The sequence below is a fragment of the Agrilus planipennis genome, unplaced genomic scaffold (genome assembly GCF_000699045.2).
Source record: "Agrilus planipennis isolate EAB-ADULT unplaced genomic scaffold, Apla_2.0 scaffold68, whole genome shotgun sequence".
NCBI classification, from domain to species: Eukaryota; Metazoa; Arthropoda; class Insecta; order Coleoptera; family Buprestidae; genus Agrilus; species Agrilus planipennis.
In genome coordinates, this window is record NW_020439033.1 from 1,114,687 (window position 1) to 1,140,183 (window position 25,497).

The 25,497-nt window shown below is 33.6% G+C and overlaps 3 protein-coding genes across 3 annotated transcripts; 1 reads left to right on the top strand and 2 right to left on the bottom strand.

Annotated features, from left to right (window-relative positions):
* Positions 1–5,100: 5,100 nt before the first annotated feature.
* LOC108732812 (mannose-6-phosphate isomerase) lies at positions 5,101–8,394 on the bottom strand. The gene is made up of 7 exons (XM_018463777.2): positions 8,166–8,394; positions 7,683–8,054; positions 7,423–7,564; positions 7,196–7,357; positions 6,103–6,270; positions 5,839–6,041; positions 5,101–5,779 (listed from the first exon to the last, which is right to left on the bottom strand). The coding sequence occupies exons 2-7, from the start codon at positions 7,998–8,000 to the stop codon at positions 5,588–5,590; spliced, it is 1,185 nt and encodes a 394-aa protein (XP_018319279.1). The 5' UTR covers positions 8,001–8,054; positions 8,166–8,394; the 3' UTR covers positions 5,101–5,587.
* A 275-nt stretch (positions 8,395–8,669) lies between these two features.
* On the top strand, positions 8,670–21,476 carry LOC108732810. The gene is made up of 2 exons (XM_018463775.1): positions 8,670–9,450; positions 13,860–21,476. Exons 1-2 carry the CDS (start codon positions 9,319–9,321, stop codon positions 21,333–21,335), a joined length of 7,608 nt encoding a protein of 2,535 aa, XP_018319277.1. The 5' UTR covers positions 8,670–9,318; the 3' UTR covers positions 21,336–21,476.
* A 62-nt stretch (positions 21,477–21,538) lies between these two features.
* On the bottom strand, positions 21,539–24,118 carry LOC108732811 (5-phosphohydroxy-L-lysine phospho-lyase). The gene is made up of 7 exons (XM_018463776.2): positions 23,939–24,118; positions 23,684–23,802; positions 23,386–23,620; positions 22,821–22,914; positions 22,242–22,676; positions 21,938–22,182; positions 21,539–21,873 (listed from the first exon to the last, which is right to left on the bottom strand). Exons 1-7 carry the CDS (start codon positions 24,001–24,003, stop codon positions 21,615–21,617), a joined length of 1,452 nt encoding a protein of 483 aa, XP_018319278.1. The 5' UTR covers positions 24,004–24,118; the 3' UTR covers positions 21,539–21,614.
* Positions 24,119–25,497: the final 1,379 nt, after the last annotated feature.

The following is a 25,497-nucleotide window of genomic DNA, read 5'->3' on the forward strand; positions in this document are numbered from 1 at the left end:
TTCGTCTTACTGCATTTGAAATGCGTTTGAATCATTGGAATTTGGATCCCTGAAACTTTCAATCAAGAGAAGCAGAAATGTTCGTTTTGGTATCGATCAACGTTTTTGATTATGATATCCAGATTTACCTTGAAAAGTATTAGATTTAATTTGAAAGCATGATATTTACCTGTTTGTTTGGTGAAGTGGTGTTAAATTGAAATTAAAAATAGACATATTCTAATACGATATGGGGTTATTACAGCTAAAAAACAAATCAAAATATAAAAATGTGGAGATAGATCAAGATTTTCTTGTTTACAAATAACATCAAGCATAAATTATCGAGGATAATCCAGCCATCTTCTGCGACGGTTTGTTATTGTTTCAATGGCTAAAAGAATACGTAAATACTTCCTTTTTTGGCATTCAAGCGTTGGAAGTGGACTGCTTCTTATATTCACATTGAATATTGCAGTATATTTAAGGCTTTTAATAGGGAGTTGAATAGGTATGAATTAAAGAAATGATTTTGACAATCTGTTAAACATTTCATTACTTCTTCAGTACCTAACTCATTTCTACTCATTCCTTTCGTCAAATTAATTAGTGATACACGAATGATTAAAAAAACTACAAGACGCCATTATACCTACGCAAATTTTATTTATAACACTGGGTCAAAGGGTGCATGTACACTTGCATTTCAGAGGGTAAAATCAGATCCATTAAAGAAACATTAAGCATTAATCTGCTGGAAAATAGTTATAGGTGTAGGTATACGGTCTAGTTTGCAAAAAAATTAGAACAATGTAGAAAGAAGTGGAGGTGCCTGTCTAACCAGTCTTCGGTCCAAAGACCTTATGCTGATAACATTTGTTTTTATAACGTTTGGACCTGTTGTAATAAAAATAAAATTGAAACTTTTAAAATAATTGCCTACTTAATAATAAAAAAGGAATTTGTTGTAATTTGTAATAATTAACAAATGCTTTTAAATTAATTTCATGCACGAAATCATGCGAGACCATCCAACATAGAAGGCCACTTTTCTTGTTTAAAAATTTATTACTACACGAGATCATTGGCTGCAATTATAATTTCAACAATGTTACTGCATAAGAAAAACAACTCGTAAGTGCTTTGTAATTACAAAAATTTCATGTTTTAATAGCTAGAACTAAGGTCGGTGTAATTGTCATTTTATGTATGTATTATTAGATAATTGTTCTCCTTCATTGACTATTGTACTATTTGCTGTATGTAGGGTTGTCGATATAAGTAAGTATATGTATAAATTGAAGTTTAATTGAAAAAAATATACTAATTAGATCCCTAACTGTATTGATACGGATGAATTATAATTTAAAAATTAAAATTTATCACTCTACCTCAAACAAAACGGAATTACAACTCAATTATAGCTTGTTTTAAAGTTGTCCCGGCGCCTCCGCCAAAATTGTAAGTAATTTTTTGACAGTTCTTAATAACGATAATAAACACGAATTGAAGCAATAAAATTTATCACTCTACCTCAAACAAAACGGAATTACAACTCAATTATAGCTTGTTTTAAAGTTGTCCCGGCGCCTCCGCCAAAATTTACAATATTTTTATGATTATTTATTATCTTATATATTTTTATGAACGTCTTATTTCGGTATTTAAACAATAGTTCACAGTAAAAATTAACGAAACACTTCCAATAACTAACTAAATACCATTTTAACAGCTCCAAATGAAATTGAGTAAGGATTTTCAACTACATTTTACAAGAATATACGTCTTCAATTGAATTACCATCCACTTAATCTATGTAATATTTTGTGGTTTGTTCGAGTCTAGTATAGTTTCACGTAAAAAAAATATTTTTCATGAGAAAGAAACGTTTTATAACATTTTCTAGTTATATACATTAGCGTTGCAGTATTTAGGTACTGTTGGGTTGCCTATACATATTACAAATTGTATTTAAATTATCATCATCATCATCATAAGGTCATCAGTCCTAAGACTGGTTGGACACGTACCTCCACTCTTTCCTATCCTGAGCTAAACTTCGCATTTCCCTAAAACTAGAACAGCCCACATCCTTAACTATTTGCGAACAGTAATCTAATCTAGGTCTACCTCTACCCCTCCAAACTCCTGTTTCTGCCTCTAATATGTCTCTGACTATTAAATAAGAATGTTCTTTTTAAATTTAATTTTAAACTTCTTTATAACAGTTAAGTATACAAAAATAACTTTAATACTTCGTCATTCTCGCCTTCCTGACTCTGTGGGAAGTCCATGATAAATTTTACTCATTTCTCTTCTTACAAGGAAAGAGGATAATTTCTTTCCTTATCATTAGAAAATATTTGAATTTCAGTGAGTTAATAGCAAATTTTTTCAAAAATCTTAAATCAATGTATTTACTGAGTAACGACGAGTGTCGTAAAGTGAAATCGAAGTAAATGGATTCATAATTTAGGATTCTTTTGTCAATTTCCGATTTTTACGCGCGAAATTTCGCTCTCTACAGACTCCTGTTTCTGCCTCTAATATGTCTCTGACTATTAAATAAGAATGTTCTTTTTAAATTTAATTTTAAACTTCTTTATAACAATTAACTATACAAAAATAACTTTAATACTTCGTCATCCTCGCCTTCCTGATTCTGTGATGATTCTGTGGGAAGTCCATGAAATTTTACTCACATAGATAATAGATATACAAAGGGTAAAGGGTAAAGGGTAGGTGTTTTACTCATTTCTCTTCTTATAAGGAAAGAGGATAATTTCCTTCCTTATCATTAGAAAATATTTGAATTTCAGTGAGTTAATAGCAAATTGTTTCAAAAATCTTAAATCAATATATTTACTTAGTAACGACAGTGTCGTAAAGTGAAATCGAAGTAAATGGATTCATAATTTAGGATCCTTTTGTCAATTTCCGATTTTTACGCGCTAAATTTCGCTCTCTACAGTGGTTCAATGAAATTTTAATTTGGATGATATACGTGCGACAGGGTGTCATAAAGTCGCACGTGTTTTGACAAAAATATGTTTTTGCGAAATCAAAGGTGGCGAATCATAATTTGGAATCCTTTAAAATGAATCTTCATATTTCAATCCGCATAACTTCTCCCTATGTAGTGATTCAGGTCAATTTAAATTTATATGATATAAGCACGTCAGGGTGTCCTAAGTGGCGTATGTGTCAGTTTGAAATAAAGTGCAAATTATTTATTTATGGCAAAAAAGATTTTTCACTAGAGATAATCTAAACTTTTTATAAACAGAAATACAGTTGCAATATACATTGGTCTATTTTGTAAGATCATTAATTGTAGTTTATTTGAATAAAAGTTAATAAAAATGTGTTAAATAATGATTATTCACAATTATTCCCGAAAATAAATTCAGGCGCAATTGAAAATTCAACATTCATCAAATTAATATGCAAATATGAAGCACACCGTTCTGCAACCCATTCAAATTATCATTAAAAGAAAAATATAAATTAGCATCCCTAACTGCATCAACAAAAAAAGAATAAAAATACATTAATCTACTTCAATGAAATCGAAATTATTGTTTAATCAAAGCGGTTATTTTAAATTGTCCCGGCGTCTCCACCAAAACTTTTAATAAAAATTTTTGATAATCACTAATGACCTTTTTGTATATCTTCATTAAAGTTTTATTATCAGCATTTAAACAATAATTCACAATACAAATCTATTTAATACTCGTAATTAATAACTAAATACCAAATAGCATCTCCAAATAAAGTGTATGTTTTTAACCAAATTTTACAAGATGTCTTAAGAGTACTTCTAATTAATTAATTATTTCTACGTAATATTTTGTAGTTTATTCAAAGACATAAAAAAAATTGAGTTTCATGTGTTATTTTCATAAGAAAAACATTTTCTGGCTTTCTTTACTGTTATCGTCAATAAGTCAATATATACTTGTAATATTTGCTGTATGTTGGGTCATCTATATGTTGTCTTGTAACAAATTGTAATTTAATTTAGAAAAATATAAATTACCACCATAAACTGCATCTATATGGAAAAAGTATAATTTCATAATAAAAATTAATTAATCTACTTCAATACGACTAAAATTATAGCTCAATTACAGTCTTCGCTTGCAATTGTCCCGGCGCCTCCACCAAAATTTTAAATAAAATTTTAACTTTACGTTTGAAGGCAATAAATATATTTTAATTTTTAATAAAACAAAATTAAAAATCAATTTGAACAAAGTATATATATGTAGGTATAATGGACATGTACTGTTTTCTTTGTACTCTCGCAGCGTTACGTGATTTATATCATCTTCTAACCGCTAGATGGTAGCATAGGTAGCTTCTAAATCATATAACTCCGCTGTCCACTGTTCTAGACTAAAACTTTTGCCAGTAAGAGTCAGTAAGAGTTGAAACATCAAATGTGTTGAAGGGGATTTAATCGTATTTGTAAAATAAAAGTTTTTTTTTTGTTTGCTATAATATTAGGGTGGTTATATGTGGCTCACTTAATTTGTAGTTCATAAAATTCGGCATACTCTGTTACGGCTAGGCACAAAAGAAAACAACGTTGTTTCCCAAGCAAATGTTTAGGCGGTTGTAAGGCAATGACGTGGCATAGTTAAATGCGGGTTATGTGATGTGCTTATTTTAAAATAAATAAGTAGGTTGAATAATTAACAAATGAGCTAGAAAGGTATGATGAACAAATTAATATGTAGCTTAAGCCCTTACTGGTGTAAACTGTTAAGAAAAATTTTCCTGGCTTCCAGACTGATAACCGACCGAAGGATCAATCAAGATGGCCAAAATATCATTTCTTGAGAATGAATTAGTAATTAACTATCATTTTTAGTACCTAAGTTTTAGCACATATTAAACATAATATATTCGGCTGAACGTTTAATAGATGTTCTAGGTGTTAATAGTGATATAAGCTAATATATACTCAGTAAAAGTCCATGAGTACATTTATTGCAAATTCAAAAACACTTTTATTTAGAATAATTACTAAACGATGACCAAACTGGACACACTCGAATGTTTTTATCAACATGGAGCCAATAGAAATATGTTAAAAAAACAAAGTACCCAGTGTAACTTTGACTACAATTTATTTTCAACAGATAGATAAAACAGTTAACATTTTCGTGAAGGCAAAGAAAACATGTTCCTAACACTCCCATTTTCCCTGTCTAATCCCAATATAACCCTCTTATGTTCTCAGTCTATTTAAGTTTCCTTATATATTAAGTAAATATGACATACAAAAATCTAGCATCTTTTAGTGTTAGTTTAATACTGTGAAGACCTGCATTAAAAGGAAAAACTAACTACGAAGTACATAAGAGTAATGTCTGATGAATGATTTATAATAATCATTTCATTGTTAAAAGACAGTATCACAACTTTTTAGTCGAAATTTTGAGGACAATGAATTTTAATACTGAACAATTCTACTCGCTGTAAAAATGTAAATAATAAATACAAGAGTAAATATATAAAAAATTAAAATTTCAAAAACAAAATGCAAATCAAAAAAGCGGATATAGTACGTGATATGTGCAAGTATAAGTAAAGGAAATTATACGTTAGCAGCAGCTTGAAAGATCAACAAATCATCTAGAACTTCAATTTCATATTCCTGATAAGCAGGTATAAACACTGAAGTGCCTGGAATCAGTTTCTGCTGAGATGCACCTGTTCCATTTACAATTAAAATTATAGACGCTGAATTTCTTGCAGGCAGTTTATATTTTCCTACTGACACAGGAATCTAAAATGATTAGATTACTGCAAAATATAGCATTGAATTGATACTGAAAATTTTACTACCTCATACTGAATAACAGTAAAGTCCTTAACAGGTGGTTTGAAGATTACAGAAAATTCCCCGTCCTTTAAAGGCTTAAAAATCTTTTCTTCAGGAAGACTGCCTTTAAAATTAGTTATTTCACAGAGCGTTTCAACATCTTTATACTTTGGAGTTAAGCCAGCTCTAACTACATTGTCAGAACAAGCCATGCACTCGACACAATCTAAAGAATATACTCAAATAAATATATAAGAAAGTGTATGTGGATGGTATGTTAAGAATACCTCCAAAAAGGTAGGCATGGGGTTCCCCAGCACCTAAATAAATAGCCTGTAATGGTTCCAATTGAATGAAGTTTAAAAAGTAAACCGCAAAACAACCGCAATCCCCAGGAAACTGGAAATACAGTCTTTCAATTAATGGCCCCAACATTTTCTTTCGGAAATCATCGTCTGAAATAATTATTCACATAAATTTAAATATATTCAACCGTATCTCACCACAATAAGTACAAAGGGCACTTCAACTGCTTTATAAAACTAATATTAGCAACAGCAATAAATAGAAAACGAAAATTCTATCAACTACTTCCTTATTAAACAAATCGTTTAGAAACGATACTACCTAATAAAATGCAAACAGTCAAGTGAAAATCCGAAGCATGCCTGAAGGATTTTTAACATACAACCAATTTTGGTTTAACGTAAATACGTCTTCAAATTCGCAACGAGGTGATGCCCAGAATTTCAACCGTCCTTTTTCGAACGATTTGTATCTGATCGTGATTATTACGATAAGCATATTAGCCGCCACATATACCTCCCACATGACCCAGGAAGGATTCCTTCGATCAGTAGGAGTACACACTGATTTTGATATCAATTGACGCTATTGGGTAAAATCTATAGATATATTTTGGCAGCTAAGCGATCAAATGAAGAAATTACATATGTCTTGAATGACTTATTAACTATATATCATTCAATAAAAATCGTATACTCTTGGGTCTGCAATCTATCCAAACTACTAGACGTGGATCGAGATTTCGATCTTATTAGATCTGAGCTCGCCATAGACAGTCTTCAATAAATCACTGCATATGACGTTACACAACTTAACAGACAAAACATCATATTATAATATCAAATTAAAACTGACATAATTTTGCAGGATCTAAGCTAAACGAAATTGGACTACACTGTAAAATCTTAGCTGTTACGTATAAAAAGATGTTGACTTGAAATTCACAAAAATAAATGAATTTGATAAACATGCAGTAGAATAGCTGACACCTAAGCATAAAGGTGATGCTTGATTGATTATTTACATTTTTAACAATTAGCTTAGATTGTTAAACTAATTAATCTGAGTTTCTACCTGAAACAGTCAACCTTTCAACTAAAGCTGTCAATTGAGTTGCCATAACATCTTCAGGGCATGTGAAGAAACGTTTAAAACCTAACTGTTTAGCACCTTCTTCATCGTTGAGTATTTTATCAACTATTTCTCCTCCCATCACAGCACGTAACTCTGGTATAGCTGAAAGCAACCGGAATTATAATTATTCAGTTACTACACATTAATTTCTTGATTCTATTTGCCACCTTTTATAAATTCCTGAATTTGTCTTAACTTTCTAAATCCACATAATGCTTCAAAATGTGTAAGAGCTATAGCGATTTCTGGTTTATGATTTGGATCTTTGTAAAGCTCTGGATGCTTTGCATTTAATATTTCAGCTTGTTCCTACAATGAAAGGAAATAATGGCATTTTATTTATCTATAATTGAAGATGAGATGATAATCTTTTATAAAATGTACCTACTTACAAATGCCACAGAGTTTCTAACAAATATAAGCATACCTTTGTTGGATGAACTTGAATGGATAAAGCTTTTTGAATCGAGAGAACTTTGAAGAGAAATGGTAAATTAGTACCAAACTGTTCAATCACATCTTTACCTAGGCACTCAGGATTTGATTTTATCACATCAGCTAAGTATTCACCAGTTGCTTTAATTTTTGATGGCCCGTTAGGATGTGTACCCATCCACATTTCCGCATATGGGGTCTCTTTTTCAATTTCAAATTCGGGCGTTGTATTTTTGAAAAAAGAGGCTACCTTACTATAAGCTCCACATTTACCCCAATCATACCTCTGAACAGCACAAGTCAGCTCCATTTCGTAAAGTCTCACTGGTTAGGTTGATACTAGTTTCGTTAATAACTGGACATACTACAAAAACAGAACAAAAACATCAAACTCGAGTCATGATAAGATAACACTGAAAAATTTGTAGAGAGCCACTTGTTAAATTGAGGTTATACAGGTCATTCAGGTACTTACTGCGGTCAATTGAAGGTTTTTCATGGATTCTCACTTAAAAAACTTGTTTTATGCCTTTACATTTATACCTCCCAAAAACATGTAGATATACTCTTGGCAATTTGTGTCCTTGGCAATTGAACTTTTTCTTTAATGACACTCATAGACTCGAAAATAGTGAGTCAAGCAGTCCGGAATCATAACTGGAGTTCCTTTTTATTACAACCAGTTTTTGGATGATCCACCATATAAACACATTAATAAATTTAAAGTACCTTTGATATTTCAGTATAGTTCCCCTTATTCTAATTTTTAATCAGTACTAATAAAGATAACTCAATTTAATAAGTTGATAAGTGCGCACACCTTTAGACTAACATTATTTTTAACTATTTTAAGCTTACGAAAGTGTTCCTAGTAAGTCATATTTCGAAAGGTACAATCATTGTAAAAATCCCCGCGTCATACGAATTACATAATCAAGTATTAGAGAATTGAATTGTTATGGACAAATGAGTTCTGCAAAGCGGTTACATGATACGTAATTTTATAATGTTTTTATGCAAAACATTACGCTATTGTTCAAGATCAGTGTTTTGCCTTAATTTTTAATACGTGAATACTTGCGTAAAATATTTGCTAGCTTCATTTTGAAATAAACACAGAAGTTAGAATAAATCATATAAAACTTATAAAATAGCTAGAATATTAATTTTATTCCAATCTCAAAAGGATCGATCGTATTAAAATTAAATTTGTAATTAGTTGAGTTTCTCTAACAGCAGAAATAATTTTAACCTTCGGCATTGTACATCAAAAAGGTAGTATTTAATAAGCAACATCAAATGGCGAAACAGTTATCTCTAATAAATGGGGCAAATGGAAGTCAAAAGTTTTCGTCGTAAGAATTGCGTTCTAAATAATTATAATAATCATGTTTATTTTAACACTAAGCATAAAAATGACTTTTGCATTTTCCCGCCAGCTTAAGGTCATTCACCTTACAACAGCTTCAGACCATCAGCTGGCTCTTTTGCTGGGAAATAAATTTAATATTTTGGTGTATTAAATAATAATTAAGTAAACATGTAGTGTTAAGTAGTTGTATTTAGTGATAATATAAAAACAAAACATTAAGTAAACAGTGCAAATGTGAATAAGGAGCTTCATTAAGATGGAAGTCCTGAATCAATCTTGTAGAACCTGCCTACGAAAATTAGACGATAAGTTTTACGGTTTGGATCATATAGAACAGTTTGAAGACATCACTTTGACGGCAAAATTGTTAGCGTGTGTTCCAGAAATGGTAATGCAAAATTTTATTTTTATAACCTATAAATTTGAAATGCAGGAGTAGCATCTTGGGTAACGATGCCTTACATTTGAAACATACAGTGTGGAGGAATATGAGTTGCCTTACTCGCATTGTAATTGTTAAATCTCATACTCCTGTATACAAGTCAGGGCTGGGCAAAACTTTATTGCTTTATGCCTAAAAGTGTGCTTTTGAACCATTCAGGGCTTGGAAGTACTGAAATTCAAGTCCTCCAATGATCAAGCAGTTGGACCGTGGTAAATGAAGTACTTTATAGTTTATAATTAAAAGGGCTTCCTTTTTCAAGGTGCTTGAACTTCTTTCGAAGTACTTAAAGCACATTCAAAACGCTTAGGGATTTGGATCTAAATGCTTTATATAAGTAGTAAATAATTCAAGGTCTTTGGATTTTAATGTGTAAATGAGGCTTTAAGTGAGAACTTTGGGCTTAGGGCTTCAAGCTCTCTTGGTGAAGGCTTTGCCTAGCTCTGATGCATATAGGATGAAATAATCAAATTGTGGATACTCATTCCCCTGGGTCAAATAATTTGATGTAGGTGTTTTAAAAACGAATTCAAATCTAAGAAAATTACATAATATAAATATTTACAATTAGTTGTAAAGAAATGTACACCTACCTGTGATATGAACAACAAAAAAATTAGTTGAAACAGATCATGGATTTGTAAGCATGGTAGTTGTACATTTAAATTAAAAGTTGATATTCATAATTTGATAGGATGTACAGTTTCGGCTTTTAGTTATTGTATTTTTAATTGAATTACATAATTTATTTTAATAATTTTTTGTGTATTTTACAGGTTAGGAAATTTAATGGGGCTTTAGTCTTGAGGAGCCTATTATAGGAGGAGGTTTATTATTTCTTCCTCGTTCAGTTTATTGGTTTAAAGTTCATATTCTAATTTAATGTTTCAATTTAGCGACCTGTTGCAGCTAGACAATACATGCCACAGAAACATTGATCGATCGTAAATCTGACATATTAGCTACATAATAAAATAGTAAATATGAGCATAAGGTATGTGCCGCCATCGAAAATTCGTTAGGGCAAAACTTTGCTTACGGCCGTTAGTATATACTACCAGTAATTCGATTCAGGTTTAATGTGTTCGTGACCTTCGTCATAACTTTGTATATTCTATTGGTGTAACTTCCACTGAACTGTTCCGCGCGTTTAAAATATTGAAAGCTGGAGTACTTGGGCCATATCATGAGAAATCAAATACCGCCTGTTGTAAGCGTTTCTACAAGATATAGTAGAAGGAAAAGGCGATTAGGTAAAAGGAGAATCTCCTGGCTGACCATCTTTGCAAATGGTTTGGAGTGACTTCCACTGAACAGTTCCTCGCGTTTAAGACAATAAATGCTAGAGTACTTGGGTCGTATCATGAGAAACCCTGCCAAATACCTCCTATTGGAAGAGTTCCCACAAGATAGAGTTGGAGGAACGTGGGAAGCAGATAGAAAGAGAATCTTCTGGCTCGTCGTCTTACGCAAGTGCTTTGACGTTATTTCTTTTGAACTGTTCTGCTCGTTTAAAACTATGAAAGCTAGAGTACTTGAACCATATCATAGATAACCCTGTCAAGTCACGCCTGTTGCTTCTAAGTATTCCTACGATATAAAGAAGAAGAAAGAAAAGCGACAGATAAAAGGAAAATCTCCTGGGTGGTCATCTTACGAAAGTGGTTTGGCGTGATTTCCTTTGAACTGTTCCGCGCGTTTAAAACAATAAAAGCTGAAGTAGTTGGGCCAGAAACCCTACTAAATACCGCCTGTTAGACGAGTTCCTAAAACGTAAAGTAGAAGGAAGGAGGGAACCAGGTAGAAGGATACTCTCTTGGCTCTCCATCTTTTGAAAGTGATTTGGAGTGACTTCCACTGAACAGTTCCTCGCGTTTAAAACAATAAAAGCGAGAGTACTTGGGTCATATCATGAGAAACCCTGCCAAATACTTCCTATTGGAAGTGTTCCTTCAAGATAGGGTAGGAGGAATGTGGAGACTAGATAGAAAGAGCATCTCCTGACTCGTCGTCTTAGGCATGTGGTTTAACGTGATTTCTTTTGAACTGTTTTGCTCGTCTAAAACTATGAAAGATAGAGTACTTGAACCATATCATAGATAGCCCTGTCAAATCACGCCTGTTGGTTCTATGTGTTCCTACAATATAGAATAGGTAGAAGAAAGAAAGGCGACAGATAGAAGGAAATTCTCCTGGCTCGTCATCTTACGGTTTGGCGTGACTTCCTTTGAACTGTTCCGCGCGTTTAAGAGAATAAAAGCTGAAGTAGTTGGGCCAAAAACCCCATTAAGTATCGACTGTTAGACGAGTTCCTAAAACGTAAAATAGGAGGAAGGAGGGGACCAGGTCGAAGAAAAATCCCTTGGCTCTCCATCTTTTGCAAGTGGTTTCGCGTGACTTCCACTGAACTGTAACGCGTGTTTAAGTCAATGAAAGCTAGAGTACTTGAGTGATATCATTAAAAACTTTGCCAAATACCGCCTTTTGCAAATGTTCCTACAAAATAAATTGGAAGGAAGGAGGGCGCCATGTAGAAGGAGAATCTCTAGCATCGTTATTTTACGAAAGTGATTTGGCGTGGCTTCCTTTGTGAACTGTTCCACGCGTTTATGACAATAATAGCTGAAGTAGTTGGTCCAGAATCCCTATTAAATACCGCCTGGTAGACGAGTTCCTAAAACGTAAATTAGGACTAAGAAGGGAACCAGGTCGAAGAAGAATCCCTTGGCTCTTCATCTTTTGCAAGTGGTATAGTGTGACTTCCACTGAACTGTTCCGCGCGTTTAAGTCAATGAAAGCTGGAGTACTTGGGCCATATGACAAACCCTGCCATATACCGCATGTTGCAAGTGTTCCTACAAGATAGAGTAGGAGGAAGGTGGGGCCCAGGTAGAAGGCGAATCTCCTGGCTTGTCGTCTTGCGCAAGTTGTTTGACATGATTTCTTTTGAACTGCTCTGCGCCTTTAAAACAATGAAAGTTGGAGTACTTGAACCATATGATAGATAACTCTGTTAAATCACGCCTGTTGCTTCTAAGTGTTCCTACAATATAGAGTAGCAGAAAGAAAGGCGACAGATAGAAGGAAATTCTCCTGGGTCGTCATCTTACGAAAGCGATTTGGCGTAACTTCCTTTGAACTGTTCCGCGCGTTTAAGACAATAAAAGCTGAAGTAGTTGGGCCAGAAACCCTATTAAATACCGCCTGATAGACGAGTTCCTAAAACGTAAATTAGGAATAAGGAGGGGACCAGGTCGAAGAAGAATCCCTTGGCTCTGTCTCATTTACAAATGGTATGGCGTGACTTCCGCTGAACTTTTCCGCGCGTTTAAGACAATGAAAGGTGGAGTAGTTGGGTCATATCATGAGAAACCCTTCCAATTACCGCCTGTTGAAAGTGTTCCCACAGGATAGAGTAGGAGAAAGGTGGGAACCAGGTAGAAGGAGAATCTCCTGGCTCGTCTTACGCAAGTGGTTTGACGTGATTTCTTTTGAACTATTCTGCGCGTTTAAAACAATGCAAGCTAGAGTACTTGAACGATATCATTGATAACTGTCAAATCACGCCTGTTGCTTTTAAATGTCCCTACAGTATAGAGTAGGAGAAAGAAAGGCGACAGATAGAAGGAAATTCTCCTGGGTCGTCATCTTAGGAAAGTGATTTAACGTGACTTCCATTGAACTGTTCCGGTCGTTTACGACAATAAAAGCTGAAGTAGTTAGGCCAAAAACCCCATTAAATACCGCCTGTTAGATGAGTTCCCTTGGCTCTCCATCTTTTCCAAGTAGTATGGCGTGACTTCCACTGAACTTTTCCGCACGTTTAAGTCAATGAAAGCTGGAGTAATTGGGTCATGAGAGAAACCCTGCCAAATACCGCCTGTTGGAGGTGTAGTGAAGATAGAATAGGAGGAAGGTGGGGACCAGGTAGAAGGAGAATATCCTGAATCGTCATCTTACGGAAGTGGTTTGGCTGTTGCAAGTTTTCCTACAATATGAAGTAGAAGGAAGGAAGTGTCTGATAGAAGGAAATCTTCTGGCCGTCATCTTACGAATAAGGTTTAGTGTGACTTCCTCTTGAACTGTTCCGCGCGTTTAAGACAATAAAAGCTGAAGTAGTTGAGCTAGAAACGCTATTTAATACCGTCTGTTATACGAGTTCCTAAGATGTAAAGTAGAAGTTTAGTTTAGAAATTTGGTATGAGTCTTTATTATTGTATAAATAACTCACTATTACTGTTACTTATTACAATAGGTTTCGTTCTCCGTGATAATCCTTACAGAATTGTTCTCAGTGGAAACGATGATACAGAAGGGTATAACGGTTAGCTAATCGTTATTTTTCGTTGTTACAGAACCTGGACAGCTGGAGTGCATCTTTATGTTTTTCATGTACAGCTACATTAAGGCTGGCTTATGAATTTCGAAAAATGTGTCTTGCGACAGAAGTGCGTATTCAAAATGAATATCAATATCAGGTTTCTGATAACAAAATCTCAGTTTTTGAACAGCCAATTGTAAAAACAGAGCCTCTTTCTTTAAATGAGTCCAAATCAGTTGAGGTAAAAGTCGAGGAAACTTACTTAGACGAGGATGAAGACGATTGGCTAAGGGCCAATGGTTACTTTAATACTAATTCTGACGATAAAGATACTGACATTGACGACACATTTGAAGAGACTGATACAGCAGAATCAGATGCATACGAATGCATCTCTCATAACCCCCAGTTACAAAACTCAACTGATGAAAGAAACAATACTAGTGATCATACTAATTTCGAATCTGATACAGAGAGCATCATTAGGAAATCTTGTGAAAATATAAAGTTTTTGAAGGAACGGAATATTATTCCCGAAAACCTCCAGTGTCACGTAACCATTGAAAAATTACCAGAAAGCTATAGTAATGCTGCAATTGAAGATACTTTAGCTACAAACAGTGAAAATGATGAACCGAATGATTTTTATTCATGTGATCAGTGTGCGGGCAAATTTTCAATTTCTAGTTATTGGGAACATTTAAAGTACGAATGTGTTCATACATGTGAAATTTGCAATAAACAACATAATGGTCAGTTTCAGCACTTACAACATATGAAAGAACATAAAGAAACAGAAAGAAAATGTTCTTACTGCGATCGAGTATTCTTTACCAAGATGAGCTATGCAAAGCATCAAGTGTATCACAAGAATAGACTGTGTCTTGATTGTAATTTACATTTTACTACAAGAAAGGAGCTTTATGATCATAAGGAAGAACATAAAAAACAGGATAGCGTTAACAAAAAAAAATTAGGTAATCAGGCGACGCATGTACATGTTTCCACGCCTTCTACATCCGAAGAACAGTTTCGTCGCATAATCGTATCTGAAGATGTTTTTGAGAAAGCAGTCAAATCGTTTTCAACTGATTTTTTTGACGAAAAACCACCCATCATTGAGAAATATTGCTGCTCAGGGAATTGCAACTGTGCAAATAAAAATTTCAAGTATGGTGAAAGTTCTGAATCCTCTGAAGAATTGCCTGGTATTTTGCCTTTTAAAAACAATGACAATGATTTACTATTTGTCTCCGATTCGGTTAGAAAATGTAAAGAGATCGCAAAAAAAAATATAAAAAGAATTATGTCACGTGCAGAATATAGAAAACGTATACTAAAACAAGGGTTTTATGGAAATGGAATAGCTTCTGAACATAACTATTGTAAACAATATTTTCTGCCCAAGAAGGAGAGGCAGAAGAAAAAGCACATAAAAAAATCAAATGCGATTCCTAAAAATTCTAATGTGGTAAAAGACTCCTTTAACTTATACAACGTTTCTAACATTAAGCAGACTCAAGATGACATCCTTCAGCAAGTAAAGAATTCAGAAACGACCAATACCGTTCAAAATTCAAATGTGGTGATTGGTAATAAAATTAATGAACAAGTTGTTCCGCCCAATGAATGTAATGATGAGAACGCTAAAAAGAGTTTTGTTGAAGATGTTCATAGAAAATGTACTAAAGTTAATCTCTGTAGACCGACTGATGGGAATGTCGCACAGGAGCAGATAGACCTACCCTCGGAAGCGAATATGAATCGTTCCAAAGAAAATAATGAAACCAGTTACGCCAAGATACGTATTCAAAAAGCATCGACTGAATCTTCAGGTATTAATAATATGTCTCTGGCTGATCTTTTGAAAGATACTGTCAATGTCAATTCTAAGGTTCGTCAGGGTGTCAATTCCGAAATTGTGACCCTTAAGGATTTATTAAATGACTTGGACGATCCTCCGACGTCTGTTCATGTAGTCACCCCGTTTAATGGAACTGTAACTAATTATATATTTCCAAACTCCACAGATTTGACGAAACAATTAACAATTTTGCTTGAAAATGGATGTGTTCCTACTCAAAAACTACCAACCAAAAAAACGCGGCCGAAGATATTAAAGGAAGTACTAAATAAAACTGTTGGTAATATTTCAACCCAATCGCAAATTTCTACCAATAATGTTGAACCTGTTGTTGATAATACACGTCAACTTGCAAAATTACGAGCAGTGCCTGTCCATGACGATAAACTGCAATCCAATCAAAAGCCTTTAGTGCCAATTGGATATATAAATGATCTACAAACTACTGCATTTAATACTTCTGAAATTTTTGATAAGAAACCAATATTTTGGAAATCGGATGTAGCTTGCTCCGAAATAGATAAATCATTATTAAAAACCAATTCTCACAACGAAATTCCTAATAACGAGGAACAAATAGAATCTTCAACAAATGAGTCAAAGTCAGTCAAAATCGTCATCTCTTCTAGTAGTCAGCACGTCGTTTCCAATATGATAATGACTACTCCTTTGATAGCTGATTCTTTTGCTTTGCATATACCAACCGGTAGCACAAATAATTTCGTCAGCACTCTTGCACCGATCCTTGCAAATAATCATTCGACAGATTCACAGAAGGGTTGTTTGGAAAGTCCATCATCTAGCGAATTAAATAGTACACTATGCCCAAATGGAAATTTGTTTCAAACTGCATCAGTTACTTTTCCGTTAATTGAATTGAACACTTCCAATAACCTTAAAAATCCAGAAAAATGTTTTTCTAATGGAAACCCAGATGATACTGCCTATGGTAGACCACATAATGAAACTAATTCAGAAAGAAATATTGCTCAACGTACAACAACTTCAACAAAAGGGAGTTTAGGGAATGATTTTGATGAAATTATATCAAGTAATAGGTTGTACCGTAAAGAGAATGATGTGGGGAGCTCATCGCATATTGGTAATATTACCGTCATTCAACCCACTACAAGTGGAACAAATTCCAACGAATTTCAATTTCATGCCACAAAAGACAATATTAATAAAATCAGATCATCTTATTTATCCACAAAAACCAATGTAAATGGCATATCTTCAACAAAAAATTATCCCAAACAAGATTGCTCATTAAAATCGATTGTTAATACTAATTATACCCCTACATTAACAAATATAGGACCTAAAAATTATAAAAAACAATTGACACCTTTTTCTACTACATTGCAACATATTGATAATAAAGAATGCAGTAGTAATCCACGTGAATCTACTGTAAGTGTCAGTAATGACTCAGTATTAACAAACACAGCGCCTGCAAATCAACAGAAAAAGTCAACACATTTTCCTACCGCCTTGAATTACGTTGATCACAAAACAAGTAGTATTAATGGAAGTAAAACGACTGTTAGTGTTAATAATGACTTAATATTGACCAAATCAGGGTCTACAAAAAAAATAAAAGAACAAACTACTTTTCCTACTACGTTGAAATACGATTATAGTAAAGAAACTAGTAGTAATCCAGGTAAATCTACTGTTCGTGTCAGCAATGAGTCGACATTGACATACACATCGCCTGCAAAAGAACAAAGAGAATTAACACCTATTCCTACTATTTTCAATTACGCTAATAATAAAAAGAACAGCGGCAATACAAGTAAGTCGACTATTACAAATAAACCGACTGTTAGTGTTAATAATGACCCCACCCTGACAAACGCATCAGCTGTAAATCAAAAAAAAGAATCGGCATCTTTTCCTACTACATTGAAATACAGTGATAATAAAAGATATAGCAGTAATACAAATAAACTGACTATTAGTGCCAGTAATGGCTCGGTAATAACAAAAGAAGAGCCTGCAAATCCACAAAAAGAATCAACACCTTCTCCTTCCATACTGAAATGTTTTAATAAAAGCAGTAGGAGTAATATAGATAAACCAACCGTTTATGTAAATGATGACTCGAAAATGGCAAATGACGAACCTGGAAATCAACAAAGAAAATCTACACCTCTTCCTACAACTTTAAAATTCATTGATAAAAAAAGCAATGATAATAATAACAAACCCACTGTTAATGTCGACAATGACTCGGCATTGACAAGCAAAGGATCTGCAAATCAACAAACAAAATCATCATCTTTTCTTACTTCTTTGAAACACGCTATTAATAAAAGAATTTGTAGTGATACAAATCAACCGACGGTTGGCATCAGTAATAACTCGGAATTGACAATTCCAGCTTCTGCAAATCAACAAGGGGAGTCAATACCTGCTATTGATGATGATGTAACTTATGTTTTGCAATCCGATACAGACGATACCGTGATTGATTGTGACCGCAGAAATAACGATGTAGATAATGTAGTCGATTTAACCGCAGATTCGGATACTTTTTCTGTAAATTTCAATTACATAAGGGGTCAAATGGAAGATACTTCCCGCTGTGCTTCTGAAAATGAAATTCGTGTAAGTCATAGTATTAGAGTGAAATCATTTGCTAAAGAAAAACATGGTGCTGCAACTGTTACTACCCAAAGCAGCGCAGAAAGATCTTATGAACAAGAAAATCATTTCGGAAATTTCAGCTCATCTCAGACAATACCGAAAGCTCTCAAACCAGTTGTATCAGTTATCAGTCCACAAAATGAGGTAGCATACGTTCCTGAAACTTTTACAAATGAATGTATAGATTCATTGTCGTGTAGTACAAATTCTGAAAATAGAAGCACAACAAACGTAGATAACATTCAAAAGAGGTCAGCCTCGGAAGAAAACGTAGGTCATCCCACTGACGTTATTTCATTAGCTAAGCGCGATTATGATAGAGAAATTAAAAAAATGTTTAATTTAACTTTTAAACCTCTTTCGTCTTCAACGACAATTCAGAAATGTGACGTTCAGGATAAAGAAACAGAGAAAAACGAAACTAAAAGTGATGAAACAAATAAAGATGAGCAGAGCCATGTAAGCAAAATAAATACTTCGTCAAATGATTGTAAAATGGGATCAAGAGAAAATCATCATACTGACCAATCTAGGGATAACGAAACACAGCTTCATTCAAATCTCAATAACAACTCTATTCATGAAAAGAATGAATCATTAAACTATATTGAGAGCAGCATGGTGTTTGATTCAGAACAACGATGTTCAACCTTTGATGAAAGCACTCGTGCATCAAAGCATAAAGTGTATGTTTTAAATAGAAATCCACTTGATTTTAGCGAGCAAGCAGATAAATTGAATTCAGATTTAGTGAAACCGCTAGTTTCTAAAAGTTCCAGAAGAAAAACATTCGATAAAAGGGAAATTTTGAAAAACGAAAATACAATTACAACTGAATATAGTGATTTCGATACAATGTCGTCATCAACGAAAGTGGAGTTATTTGATAGCGAAAACGTAATGGAAACAAGTAATGATGAATGTACTTCAGAAGCTTCTTCGAAAAACGATGTCGAATCTGGAAGTTACACCGCAAAACAAAAAGAAAATAAATCGTCAAATCCAAATGTAAAAAAATATGCCATCAGTGAAAACTCATTTACTTCTAACCAACCAGTAGTAGATGAAAGATTATGTGAGCAAGCGAGTTCTAAAGATTTAAATGAACTTAGTGCATCGAATGAAAGTAATAATGCAACTCAGCTAAGAAGTTCTAAGAATAAATGTTTATCAAATGTAGATTTTGAGTCGTTCCATCGACAGTTAAATACAGATGAGTCGAAAAAAATGCGTCTTTCTACTAATGTGAATTCAAAGTTAAAAATACGTAGTAAGAAGTTAAATAATAAAAGCACGAGTAAGGATAACAGTGAATCAAAACTGGGGCATGTTCAAGAAAAATGTCCGTTTAAAAAAATAGAAACTAGAAAGTCAAAGGGGTCTGCGAATGCAATTATAGCACAAAAAAAAACCGACAGTAACGAGCCAGAGATAGTTACTGAAAATTTCACCGAAAGAAAAGGAAAATTTGTATGCAAAGTTTGTAGAAAATATTTCGATTATACATTTCAACGTGAACTTCATGAGTGTCAGATTTCCTTTGCTCCTTCTCCCAAAAAAGCAGTAAAGGACACTACTTGTGAAAAATGTGGAAACGTATTTACAAATGAAATTTTGAAAAATATGCATGTATGCCATATCAGTAGGCCCTCTAGTAGAAATGGTTGGAAAGAGTCAGTGAAATGGACATGTACAGTTTGCAATAAACGATTCAGCAGCTACAGACTACTGAATATACATTTGAATGATGCGCATGAAAAACTGGATGGGGGTTTAACCATGAGCACCTCTTCTAAAGCAATACAGCAATGCTTCTTTTGTAAAAAGTACTTCAAGAATGGCATTTATAGATTTTTACATTTACTTCGTCATTTTTCCTTTCGGAAACACAATTGTAGAAAGAGTAAAGGAGTATCACAAAAACAAACGGATCACAAGAGGCAGTCCGGTAACGTAAGAAAGTACAGATTGTCGGAACTTGCCGATGTTCTTCAAATTGGAAATATCAAGTTAATGAAAATTTGTAAGCATATGCAGAAAGAAGCGTTTTCGAACGTTTTAAATAAAATACTAAATTATCTACATTTAGTGAGATGCAGAAAATGCAATAGAATTTCCGGAGGATGGTTCAATGAGACGTTACAAAGCTACTTTATAAAATGGAGATATTTGCATAACAAACCATTAAATAGTAAAGCTACAAATAACAGACGAAACTCAGTTATAAAAGTAAGCCCTAAAAGTGATGGAAATTGCAGATTGCCAAGAATAGTTACTAACAGAAAAATAATCGAAAGAAATAAAACAACAAATTTTCTAAAACAAACAAACACAATTAAAAGTGGGCCAAGCGTGAATAGGATAATAAGTAAGCAAACACTTATACGAGAACAAATGCTAAGGGTAATGAGTGATCTTGGTTTAAGTGCAAAAGAAATGAATACCTTTACTTCAGACGCTTTGAAAAACACATCATGTCAAAAGGCAGGTTTTTCTAGATCTACGGAAGATGAAAATGAATTGTACAATAATTCGCCATCTTCCGATGATATGAATAAACGACTGTATCAGTTATTTAGGGAAAAAGATGAAAGTCCGAAGCGAGTAACTCTTAAAAACGAGGAAAACATTAATAAAATAGAACAAAATGTGCAAGTAACGCCAAATTATTCACATCCTAAGCAACCGATGTGTAAATACTGTTTGCTAAAATTTAAAAGTAAACTTACTCTTAAAATGCATAAAGATACTCCATTACATAAACAAAATGTTTCTCTTTTGCAAAAGTCTGAAAATGAAATTGAACAAGAGGTGTTGAAAGCTATAGATCAACCGCAGACTGTGGAGGACATCAAAAGAGCGATAAAGTACACCATGAATAAGATTAAAATGATTAAAAAGTATCATTGCGAGGTTTGCAGCGATTCGTTTATTTCCAGAAATCAGTTGGAAATGCACAGAAAAAAACATAAGAAGCATGAGTTCCAGATATAACTTTTTTAAGCAAAACGTTAGGTTGGTGTTTACTAGATATGTAATAAAAATCAGTTATTGTTTATATAAAACTTTTTATTTTTAATCATAAACTGGTTTGTAATTCGTAAAAGAAAATCGAATAAAGTTTGTGTTTGTGTGCTCCTAATTATTAACTTTGTATTTGTCCGCAAGAAGACAAATATAAAAAAAATAAAAATAAATACATTTAAAGTGGTCTATTTAATAGACAAATCAGTTTTTCTATTCTAGAAAAATTGCGTTTAATTATAAACAAAGTTAAATAGACTTTATCTTGTCTTCTTTTCTCGAAGACGAGGGTTTGTAGGGTTTTGTGTTCTTCACTGGGTGAGACTTTACTTTTATGTCGGGTGCTATCTGCGACGTTTCGTCCATATTTTTAACTTCTTCCAGAATTCTGTCGAGGGTTAATACGAATTCATCGACATTTTCTTTTGTAAAAATCATCGGTGGTTTCAACTTCAGAACGTTACCATATGGACCATCCGCACTTAAGAGAATATGTTCTTGTTTCATTCTAAAGAGATAAAGAACATTTATTAATTGAATTATCATTTAGCTAAATAATTGTTTTAGTTTACCTGCTTATTACGTATTGAGCAGTTTTGGTTGCTGGACTTCTTGTTTCATTATCGTTAATTAAATCGATTCCAATAAATAATCCATAACCACGAACGTCTCCAATTACATGGTGTTTCCTCATCAATCTCTCGCAAGAATCCAAAAGGTAATCGCCAACGATGATGGCATTTTCTCTCAGCTTTTGCTTTTCAATTACATCGAATACTGCATTGGCAATGGCGCATGATACGGGATTACCCCCATACTGTTAAAGACGTTACAATTAATAAATCGACTGTAGCACATATCGTAATTGGCACTAACCGTATTGAAATATTCTACTCCGGTTTTTCTAAAGCTTTCTGCAATTTCTGGAGTTGTGATCACAGCAGCAATAGGATGTCCGTTTCCCATTGGTTTTCCCATGGTTACAATGTCAGGAACAACGTCGGAACCGTGCATCTGGAATGCCCACCAATGTTTTCCGACACGTCCAAAACCAACTTGTACTTCATCAGCGATACACACTCCTCCAGCCTCCCGGACGTGCTGGTAGACTTCTCGAAAGTATCCCGATGGTGGTATGACTTGTCCACCGCAACTTTGAAAACTTTCTGCTATATAGGCGCAAACTCCTTTTCCTTTTTTCTTAAGACCATCGCAAATTTGTTTTATTTCATTGGCGTAAAGAGTTCCGCATTCCTGAGAATTTCTTTTGTCGCCCCTGAATTTTCCACGGTACGTGTCTGGACACGAAGCCTATTTGAAATTGAGAAATCCTGTTAAATTCTTTAATAATTCAGTAAATCGTTAAAGATTTTAGGCTTCCGCTACTATTAATTATTGTACGTAATTAGTAAACTGTCGACTTAGTTTTACATAAAAATTTTATTAGTTTATTACCAAATGGACGTAATCTTTCTGTGGCGGCCCTCCAGGTAAGGCGAATTTGTAGTGGGAAATGTCAATCAAGGAGGTTAAGTGCCCATGGTACGCACTGAAAAAATACATTTCTCATGTTTGCCGTAAAAAGCCTTTAGAAAAAAGGCTAATTGTTTGTCAAAGCTTGCCAAGCTTACTAAATGTACTAGATGTTAAAAAATGCATGATGGTTAACTAAAAATATATAAGGTGACTAATTAGAACAAAGTATTGGTTTAGCAACCCTTGATCTGAACAGGAACAAGTAAATGATGAAGTTAATAATGCAGGCAGGCGTCCAGCCTGCAGATTTCGAAGTTCCGGCCATCTTCTTTGTCATTTTAATTAGCTGGAAGAAAAAGCGAAAACGAAAACATTAGACTTTTTTCGGTAACTTATCCTTTTATTAAAGGTACCATCAATCGACATTACCTATTTACTAAACAATTCGGAAAACTGAAAGTAATTTTGATGCACACAGCTGAGATTATTTATGGTAAGCGTTCATAAATGGTCGAAATCGAATAAACAATAAAAATTAACTTACTGCTCAAGGGTTATTATATCTTCGTTTCCGGTATGTATCTGAGCAAGGCGCAAAGCTAAGTCGTTAGCCTCTGAACCAGAATTTACGAAATAACACACGGATAAGTTTTCGGGCATGGTGCTTATCAATCTTTGAGCACATAAAACAATGTTGTCGTGAAGAAATCGATTGTTGGTGTTCAAGACCAACATTTGTTCGAAACCTGCTTTGACCACTTCTGGATGACAATGACCAACTGTTTAAGTAAGAGGCATTTATTTAAAACAGAGATTTTCTCTTATTTACATCTCTAACTCACCATGAGCTACATTGTTAATGCAGTCTAAATAAGCGTCTCCTCTTTCATCAAACATGTATTGCTTTTCTGCCCGCACTATTTTAAGTGGATCTTTCTTGAAAAAAAGCTGACAATTGGGCCTAAAACAAACAACTGTTTGTAAGCAATACCTTAGACCAGTTTAGATGGTAATGAAATTAATTAATTTTAACATTGATCATTTCGTTTATTATATTCCCCGAAAAAAAAAAGCATTGATAAGAAAAATCAACTTACCCAATGTGCTTTTTCCTCAATTCGATTGTTTCACGTTTGGGCAATTGTTCCTTTACAATAGGCATGATTCTCTTTTATTATCACTGTAAGGTCAGAAGGTAAAATTAAAATGGACTTGTTAGGTAAGGCTAAGGACGTCTGTTATCAGACAGCCAAAAGTGGGTATGGCAGAAACGTAGATGCCCGTCAGCATTTTATAAGACCGCATATCATGTGCTACTTAACGTCAAAGGCGTGCTTCGTTATCAGCATTACAAAAAATAAATAAAAATTGTGATGATGTAGTCAAAAAAGCGAGAGTGGGGAAAATTGTGAAACAACGTAACGGTAATCGCGTGCTCGAGCAAGGATCCTTGTAAATCCTCACGTGCGTGTATCAGATGCGTGGCAGTTACACATGAACTGGTCCCGCTCGTCCTTTCACGAAGTATTCCTGTACTGTTGATGGATAGCAGATACATTATAAGACGAGTATGATTTTGATAATTGGTAACCTTTGTTAACATTGGGTAATTGAATATTTGTATATATGCGTTTACTAATCATCCACAAAACTGCAGATCCAGAACCAGAATAATCGTTACTTCACAATACAATCAATATACTCATTAGCAAGGAGAGTATAAATTGTGATTTTATGGATTAAAACCAACATCCGCTGTCATATTTTTGTAATAACAATTTTTTTTGAAATCATGGAAGTTATGACGTTGTTCTGCTTCGGTGAAATTTGATAGGAAATTAAGTTTGCAATAAATATTTTCAGGGAGGTACCTAATTAATTAGGTACTTTAGATATAAGCTGTTGTATTTCAAAATCAACACTTAAAAAAATCACAAATAACATAAAATGTTTAATGTCCCTAAAGTTTAAAAGTCTACTGCGTATTTTCTTTTGTTATCCCGTAAAATTTATTGTGCAATTGTTTATTGATTTAAAAAGTATATATTGTTTAATTTATCTTAAAAAAGCTATTTTCTGTTTTTAAAGAAAAAAGTCTTGTCACGGTTGCTATTGTTTAACAAATAAAATAACACAATGTCGCCATAGTGCCGTTGTTGTCTATAGGTACATACTAAATTCACAAAAACCGAACAAAACAGTTTATGTAGTTTCTTCAGTTTTCGAAATCGAAAAAAAACGGAGAAAACGCTACGCATTTTAAGTTTTATTACGTTTTCATTTAATTATTACAAATTAAATTTTTTCGTAGGTAGGTGATCATATTTTAATCCATTAATAAGGAGCTAAAATAAGTAAAAATTTCTTATGATATGTGGCACAAAAAATACCGGAAGACATCTTTTCTTATTATTATTTATTGAGACAAAAAATGCATTATCGCTAAATAGTTTGATTTGACATTAATAAACAATATTGACCTGGTTTGCGGTTTTAGAACCGTTATTAATTGGTATTAAAGATAAATGTAGTGGAAAATTTAATCCATATGCTTATAATAAGATGCACCAACGCTGGGCGAGCCCTCAGAAACGACCAATAGTTTTCCAGAAAACAAAGCATTGTGGTTAAATGCATTAAAAATAATCTATTTTTA